The sequence below is a fragment of the Cervus canadensis genome, chromosome 5 (assembly GCF_019320065.1).
Source record: "Cervus canadensis isolate Bull #8, Minnesota chromosome 5, ASM1932006v1, whole genome shotgun sequence".
Lineage (NCBI taxonomy): Eukaryota > Metazoa > Chordata > Mammalia > Artiodactyla > Cervidae > Cervus > Cervus canadensis.
Window position 1 is genome coordinate 98,347,565 of NC_057390.1, and position 8,649 is coordinate 98,356,213.

The 8,649-nt window shown below is 55.4% G+C and overlaps 1 protein-coding gene across 4 annotated transcripts in view; it reads right to left on the reverse strand.

The window, feature by feature from the left end:
• CAMSAP1 (calmodulin regulated spectrin associated protein 1) overlaps nt 1-7,523 on the reverse strand; it is a 42,066-nt gene extending 34,543 nt beyond the window's left edge. For 3 of the 4 annotated variants that reach the window (XM_043469999.1, XM_043469998.1, XM_043469997.1), the window contains exons 1-2: nt 7,326-7,523; nt 6,999-7,158 (exon numbers count right to left, since the gene is read on the reverse strand). In XM_043469999.1, coding sequence (XP_043325934.1) covers nt 6,999-7,158 — 160 coding nt within the window. In that variant the 5' untranslated portion in view covers nt 7,326-7,523. The remainder of the gene's footprint in view (nt 1-6,998; nt 7,159-7,325) is intronic. The other variant, XM_043470000.1, reaches the window with a different exon arrangement.
• Nucleotides 7,524-8,649: the final 1,126 nt, after the last annotated feature.

Genomic DNA, 8,649 nt, shown 5'->3' on the forward strand with positions numbered 1-8,649 from the left:
AAAGGCATCTCCACAGAAAAAAGATTCAACTGACCAATAAGCACACTTAAAAAAAAAAGACAACTCATCATCATGAGTCAGCAGGGAAATGCACACCTAAAGCGCAGTGAGGAGTCACAGCCCATCCAGCAGAAAGGCTCGCGGCGCCACGTGCTGGCTACAGAGCAACTCTTAACTCTCACGCCACGCTTCGCTGGCAGGAATGGAAGATGACACAGTCACTGCGGAACGCAACTGAGCGGCTACACACACTTACACGACCCAGGGACTCCACGCCCAGGTGTCCACCAAGACAAACGGGGACGCATGCCCCCACACACTCGCACACTCATGAACGTTTCACAGCAGCTTTGTCCGTGGTGTCCATCAACAAGTGACTGAATAAGCAAAATGTGGGGAGCCAAACAATGAAGACGAGCAGCAGCACTGAGCCAGAAGGTCTCCATCGCGGACGAGTCTCTAGAACGTTATGAGAGTAGAGGAAGGTGGACGAAGAACGCCTGCGGTGACCCGAGGCACACGAAACGAGATTCAGGGACGGCTGGGAAAGCACTGACTGCGGGGGCTCACGGGAACCCCGGAGGTGACGAGAATGGCTTGCCTTGCGTGTGGCCCTGTGCGTGGGGTGAATACATTCATTTAAACTCATCAGACTATATACTCTCACAAACGGGTGCATTTCACTGGATGTGAAATTGGTTTTCTCAAAGGTCCAAGATACGATTCTTCACTGTATACTCAACCGGAACCCAGCCCACAGAGATTTCTCTAAAATACCAAGGTTTGATATGCATCTCTTTCCTCCTAAGAAAGCTTCAATGGTTCCCTGACTCACATACAAGAACAAAAAACCACTATGGGCTATTTCAGGCATTCCAAGCTCTGGCCCTAGGCGGTCTCTCCAGCCCACACTCATCTTACAGGTGCTAAGCTCATACTCCAGCCCAACCAGAACCCCAGCCTGTCCCTCAGCCCGGGAGAGGCGGCATTGCCCCCTGCCCCATCCTGGCTCATATCCTGGTTCTCACCCACCGGAGCCACACACTCAGCTTCACTTTCTGAATGGAACATTCCAGATTCCCTCAGGGGAGCTGCTCGCCCTCCCTTCCGGCTTCTGCCACGGCACCTCTCAGGCACTAGTCTCCTGGCCTCACATTACAGGTATGTGTGTGCGAGGCCCGTGGCTGGCACTCCGTGAGCCGTGAGAAGCATGCCAAGGACCCACAGGTCACAACATAAGGCTCAGCTGAACTGATTCAAGTTTAATTTTGCCTGAGTCTGAAGTACCTGGAGGACAGCGACTGAGGGATACTTAAGTGAACCAGTTAGCATGAACAGTCAGAGAGGGCAAGGTGAGGGCACAGGAGAGAAATCAGAAAGAGAAATAAACTCAAAGATCATCTCTATGTGATGACAAAGCCATGAAGGCAGGGAGGTTCTAGGCAGTGAAGACTATAAACACCCCTGAAGGGTCCTGCACACTCCCGCGGCCGCCCAGCTGACCCTGCCTATTGTCTGCCCACTTCCCGCCCCCACCTCATCACCCAGCCGGTCTCAGGGACTCCGCCCTCTCAGTATCTGTTGACTCAACCTACCTAATTCCCACTGCAGACAAACTGGCCAAGACCTTGGTACTTCAAGTCAAAGCGACATCAGCTCTGCTATGGGCTTTACGTATGTGTCCCCCAAAACTCGTGTAACGAAACCTGACCGCCGCAAGGTGAGGTGTTAGGAGACGGGGCTTTGGGAGGCAATTAAGTCATGAGGGTGGAGCCCCACGAGTGGGGTGTGAGCCCATCCAGCGAGGCTCCCTCACCCCTCTACCACGAGGGCACAGCGAGAAGACGGTGTCTATGAACCAGGAGGCAGGCTCCCACCAGACACCCAGTCTACCGGCACCTTGATTAGGAACTTCCACCCTCCCGAATTGTGAGAAAAAATTGTTCTTAAGCCACCTGGTCTATGTCTTGTTACAGCAGCCTGAGCGGCCTAAGACAGGGCTCCCGGACATTGCACTGGTACCGCCCCCACCCGCTCCAACCCGTCAGAAGAATCTTGCCAGGCTAGCTCTCAACCCATCACCCCTACGCAAAGACCTTCCCTGGCACCCATCAGGAAAGAAATCCCTAGCCAGCTGGGAACCCCACGAACAGTCTGGCCCACACTGTTTTCCACACTAATCACCTACTATTTCGGTCCACAAATCCTCTGTCACAATAAGGTTAATCGACTCAGGCCTACGAACACTTCCTCCTCTGCACAGAACCTGCCTGATGCCCTCCCCTCTACTCCTGGGGCGGGGGAGCTACCCAAATATCCGCCGTCCTTCAAAGCCCACCTCCCCACGAAGCCCCCCCACAGGGACCACGGCGCCCAGCAGCCCAGGCACTCGGGCCCCGTGGGAACATGTGACAATTCCATCTTCTGCCTTGAGACGGGTCCTGAACTAAGGACATGCTGCCATTTTTCATCATGCATTACTTCATTTTCCTTTGTATATGTCAACAGTTCATGTGAATTTTCAGCAAATAAGGAAAGAACATCACATAACTCCTCCCCTTGTACTTCCTACACTGCAAAACACAACTGTGCCCGTGATAGCTATGAGATTGTTACTGATTAAATGAACACGATACTGGCTCCATCCTGGTCACCTTTACATTAGATGAAAAATGGCGGCCATCTGAATTTTTCAATGTAGGAAGTAAAAAAGGAGACTGGTACATACAACAGTGATACAGCCACCAGAAAAGCAGCTTGGACTCCTGTCAGCAATTAGGAGGATAAATGGAATACAAAGACAATACCAGGGCTCTTTATAAGAACACTTACACAAACTTAACAGCCTAAAGCACAACAGTGGCCAACACTTTTGAATTCAAAAGATGGGGACAGTCTGAACTTAAAGACAGATTTACATTCTTTGGTTAGTATTTAATTTATGGCATCAGGATAGGAAAGAGAACATGTACAAAGAGTTGTATCTTTAGAAATAAAAATTCAGCCACGTAGAGCCCCCAGGACAGAAGTCTTCCTATCCCACCTGTTTCTAAGGCGTTTCCAACTCTTTAAGCAACCTGACAAACACGTGAGCACAGACTCTGTCCTGCGGACACGGCACTGAATGGGACAACCATAACCACTCTGACCTCAGACATGGGCAGTTCTCAGCACGCCCAGGCCACACTGTCAGCCAGCGACCTGCCCCCCTAGTACTCAGCACCCACTGAGTAGACGAACCCAGGCTGCCTTGTCACCTCCCATCTCAGCAGCACCCAAATCCCATGCTAAAAACAAAAGACTATGAAAATACAAAACCTAGGGAGGGAGCCTCAGGAGGAAGGGATATATGTGCACCTACAGCTGATTCATGTTGTTGGGCAGCAGAAACAAACAACACTGGAAAATAATCATCCTCTGATTTTCTAAATACATTTAAAAAATATTTCTGAAAAACTCAAAAACCAATCATCTGAACAAATCATCATATCAAAAAAACTTGTCAACAACAAAAAACCTGCCGACATGCTCATGAATGAGGGCCAGCCCCGGGACAGGCACAGCAGCCACTTCATCCGCAGCTCTGGGGCCTGGAGGAGTGCTGACCACGTGCTCCCTCTCAGCCAGATGTGGGACAACAAGGGAACGCGGTGGCCCCCGGAGCACACAGGGAGGGGCTCGGCTCCTAACATCAAGCACTGAGCTGGCCTTGGGCGCGACTCAACCAGCGGCCCGGTTCCAAAGACCCTGCTCAAGGCTGCCCCGGTCTCCCATCCCACAGCGTGGTTTCCAAGTCAGCAGTCAACGAAGAGACTGTGCTGAGGGACCGGAGTGTCAGCCCCTCGCCAGCTGCGGACTCTGGAGAGCCTGGCGGCCCCTCCAATCCCCCCGGCTGCCAACAGAAAGGGAAGAGGTACCCTGGCGGCCTCTAGGTCCGGGCCGCCTGCTTCAGGGCAGCTCTGCTCATAGCGAGCTGCAACTTGGTTTCCAGGGCTCCTCGGTCACACAGCAACACACCTGCAAGGAGCCGAGCGCTCTCCGTGGGTTACTTTCTCAACACCGTCCTCAGGTGCTAACAGACGCTGTTACTCCCCCACTGTCCCTGAGACTCAGGCCTGAATACCTTTAAGGTTCCTAAGGTCATGGCCCGAAATCAAAAGCCAGGAATGCAGTAGTTCCAGTCCCGCACCCTGTACTGTAAAATAAACGTCTAGTCACCCCTTTAAACTTGACCAACTAAGACTTTCACCCAAAAGGACATCACAAAAACATCCCAGCTAAGCAGGTTCTACTCTAATGACTTTTAAGTGAATAACTTTCAACATGTCCAATACGTTTTTTCTGAAGAAATCATTAAGACACTGTCAATGAAACAAGAGTTACACCCCCAAAAAAGAGGAGAAGAATCTAAAAATAAAAGCACAAGCCGGCCCACAGCTCTCAGCTGCGGCACAGATGAGGAAAACTGGAGGAAGCCTTTCTGCACAACCATACGCCACCTCCAGGCCCAGCCAGGGTGAGCTCGCCTGAGCCTCCCCACTTACTACCAATGGCAGACGCTGGGCCCCAGGGAGACCTGAGTCCCAAAAGGCAGGCACGAAACAAGGTGGCCTCAGAGCACATCACCCTGGAGAGTTCACATGCTTCCAGTTCCCATGCAAACAGTGTAGCTACTCAATGAACAATTGTGTAACAAGCAAAGATGTAAGTCACTTTCACCATCATCCCCCTCAAAAGCTGACTGACAAGTAAAGCATGCAGACTGACACCATCACTTCTAATTAACTGAAAACCAAGCTAGAGAGGCGCATAGAGGCGTCCAGAAGATCAAACAAAGAACAGGCCCTTGGACGAAGAAGAGAGTTTGGGGGGAAAGATCTATACGGTCCTCTACCAAAATCCCCACCTCACACTGTCTCCTGAAAGACAAGACCCCACGCTGAGTCACGGGGAACCTCCCACCAGGCTGTGACCCCCCAGGGCAAGGTACAGACCTGAAAAGCATCCTCATTCTGCAAAAATGAACGGAAAGCACACCTCCCGAAATCTAGTGTTTGATGAATGCACCGAGGCAGCGGACGGGCAACATGCAGCCCAGCCTCAGAACCTCAGATGGCCTCCAGTCTCCTTCAGCCCCGGCTCACGCTCTGCTCTATAAATACACACCCCCAGTCATCTCAAAATTTTAGAACCAGTTTTCATATCGGCTCTCGAATTAATTACCTGCAGCGTCAACGAGTAATAAATGGTGATTTGGTCCTGGAAATAAAACTAGACTAATCCAATCCTGACAGTGAGAGAGATGCATATTTATTGCCAGAGAGCTGACAAATCCCACGCTGGATGCCAAAGCTAAATGCAACAGGATAAAAATGCATTCACTAAGCTTAAGAAATTGGAGAGCAAACAACGAGAGGGCTTTTTAGAAGCATTCGTGTCTGTACAGCATTCAGTCCCAAAACCTTAGCCACCTCCACATGCAAAAATCTTAAAAATACACACAGGAGTGACGCTGCACACGCGCCCCAAGAGCCATGCCGGAGAACGCGCTGTGCCAAAGCACAGGAGAACTGGAGGCCGGCCAGCCGGTACCCGGCAACGGGTAACAGGCTTCCTGTGAAATACTACACAGCACTGGAAAAGCAAGGAGGCGGACACGGGAGGACGCGAGGAGGAATCCAAGAACCTGATGAGGATAAAGCGGTCGCTGTGACAGGTGCAAAAACACGCAGAACTAAACCAGAAGAGTTCAGTGATGTAAAAATACGTGGTACACATAAAAAAAGGCAAGCCAACAGTCAACCCAAGACAAGAGGCAGGTGTAAGGGGAGGCCACGGACTGGGGACACACTGCCCCGCAAAGTTCAACAGCCACGTCCTTTTCCTTAAGCTGACCGCTGGACACCTGAGTAGCCGCTCTAGGACGACTCAATCTTTACCCCGTACTCTAAAACTTCACACAGGCTTTTTTTCCCCCCTGGCTGCTCCAAAGCATGCAAGATCTTAGTTCCCCAACCAGGAACTGAACTTGTGCTGCCTACATTACAAGTACAGGGTCTTAACCACTGGACTGCCAGAGAAGTCCCCAAAACTTCATACATGCTTTTTACCAATTCCGTATTTTCCCCAAATTCACCGTTTCCCCATCCTACTACACAGAAACAAAATAAAACTTGGTGGAAGTATAAAAAAAAAAAACTGTAACACTGAAAACTACAAAATAAGGGGTGGGGGTGGGGGGGGGAGGAGAGAAGCTCTGTAGATATAAACCAACTTAAAACGAGGCCCTGCCTTTAATCCCCAGGATTTGCAGGGTGTGTCTGTGCTCCTGACCGACTCCATCCACAGCACAGGCCACTCCAACCGGTGAGATCCTGTCACCGGGAACCGCCCCGTTCAGCAAGTTTTCAAAACCGGTCAACCAGACGTTTTTTTTTTTTTCTTTCTTTTTTTGAAAAGAGTCTCTCTCCTTTTCTCACTCCACAAACAAGAACCGTTCCCCAGAACAAAGGCAATTTTCAAACAAATGCTTCAAATGAAAAGAAAGATGACACAGAACTCCCTCTCGATTTTGCACCTGAAACAAAGCACCTGAAATTAATCAAAGAAAGCCCTCGGAGCCAAGCAATAATCAGGAGAATCACTCGGGCCTGTAAAACCGCGAGAGCTGGAAGAATAGGAGCGTCTTAAATCCACTAAGCATATTTAAGGCCTAACCAGTAACAAGGTTACCGAATTAACCAAAGGGAGCAACTGGAATGAAGCCCGATCCATCCGAAAGGAATGCTCGTTAGGGGATCCCACACCGGGGATTCGGACAGAGGGCAGGGGTTACAAGGGTTTCGGCCCGGGACTCCCGCCCGCACAGAACAGCGTTCGGCCGCGGGGTGCAGGGGCGCGCCGACCATCGCCGCACCTGCGGGACCGGCGCCCCCCAACCCCGCGCGCGGGGACACCGCACAAAGGCCGGCCCGGCCCCTCCCCCGCGCCCGGCCCACCTCGGCCGTAGGCCTTGGCGCAGATCCACTGCAGGTTGGCGGCGATCTTGGCCCGCGCCGGGTCGTAGCGGTCCAGCGGCACGATGTCCACGGCGCCGTCGGGCGCGGCCTCCATCCTCCTCCAGCCCTCCCCGGCCGGGCAGCCGCCCGCGTCCACCATCTGCACACAAAAGGGCCGCTGCAGCGCGGGCCGCGCCGGGCCGCGCGGGACAAAGGCGCCGCGCCCCTCGCCGCGCCCGGGACCCGCGTGGGGCCGCCGGTCACCGGCCGCCCGCGCGCCCCGCGCCCCCCGGCTCGCCGCCCCGGCCCGCGCCCCCGCCGCCTCACCTCAGAGCCGCCGCCGTCGCCGCCGCCGCGGGTGCTGCTGCTGCATGCTGCGCGGCCGAGCCGGGGCCCGCGGGGCCGGGGCGGAGAGCGGGGGGCGCGGGCCGAGGCCTCGGGCCGGGGCTGGGGGCGCGTGCGCGGACCCGGGGGCGGCGGTGGCGGCGGCTGAGGAGGCGGCCCACCGGCGGGAGCGCGCGCACACCGCACACACACACACCCCGCCGAGGCCGGCGCAGGCGCAGTGGGCGCGGCCGCCGGCCCGCGCGCTCCCCGCCCCTTTGCGCAGGCGCAGCCGACGGTTGCCGGCGCTCGCCCCGCCCCTTCGCGCAGGCGCAGTGGGTGCCGCCCCCAGGCCCCGCCCTTTCTCGCGGGCGCGGGCGCGGGGTCGCGCACCTGGGGCGCGCTAGCGGACAGGCCCCGGCGGGTCCCTCAGCATCTCTTTGTCTGGGCTGCGACTCCCCTTTCCCCAGCGCTGGGTCGTCCGGACCGCTGGACCCCAGCCGCCGCCCCACGGGCGGAGCTCCTGTGAAGGCCAACGGCGACCTGGGGAAGCGCTCGGCGCCTGCGGCCCCGCGCCCGAGAGCAGCCCCGCGGTTCCCCCCCCCCACATTCTGGGATCGCAGCACTGGGAGCCGCCTTCCCCCCATAGCGGACCTCGATACCCAGAGAACCACCCCCCAGTCAAGTAACCCGAAGAGCCTAAGGGCGCCTCCTACCTCAGGGTGCTGGGAGCCCGGGGACCCCAAGCCGAGAGAGCCGCCTCTGGAATACACGCCCCCCACCCCACCCCGCGGCCCTGGCAGCCAGGGAAACCCCCTCCCTCTGCAGCTCCTGGAGCCTGCTGGGACCATCCGTGCCTTGGAGCGCCCCGCGTGGGCACTAGCCATGGAATCCAGAGCCCGGTCCGGGGAAGGTGGGCGTCCGGACACCTGAGACAAACTGCACGGTCCTCACCCACGAGTATAGCCTTGGGGATGGGCCTCAGGCACGTCTTCCAAAAGGGGCTGGCTCCGTCCGGTCGAAGTCACCACCAAAGGGCCTGTGTTGGGCTAATAACATGGCCAGACTCTGTGTGAGTGATGCTCACCTGAGGACCTCCCCGCCTAACACTTCAGAAAGCCCTAAGAAAGAGCTGCTGGTTTCTCTGCCAGACACCAGCCTTCCAGAGCCCAAGGCCTGGAGAACAGCAGAAAAGAGACAGTTTCCTATGAGTAAGGGGCCCCAGGAGGAAGGTGACCACGGCTCCCAGCCTCCACTTCACCCAGCGTCCTAAGCCAGAGAAGACCCAGGTTGTCAAGTGACTCAGGCTCCAGGGCCGAGCCACAAA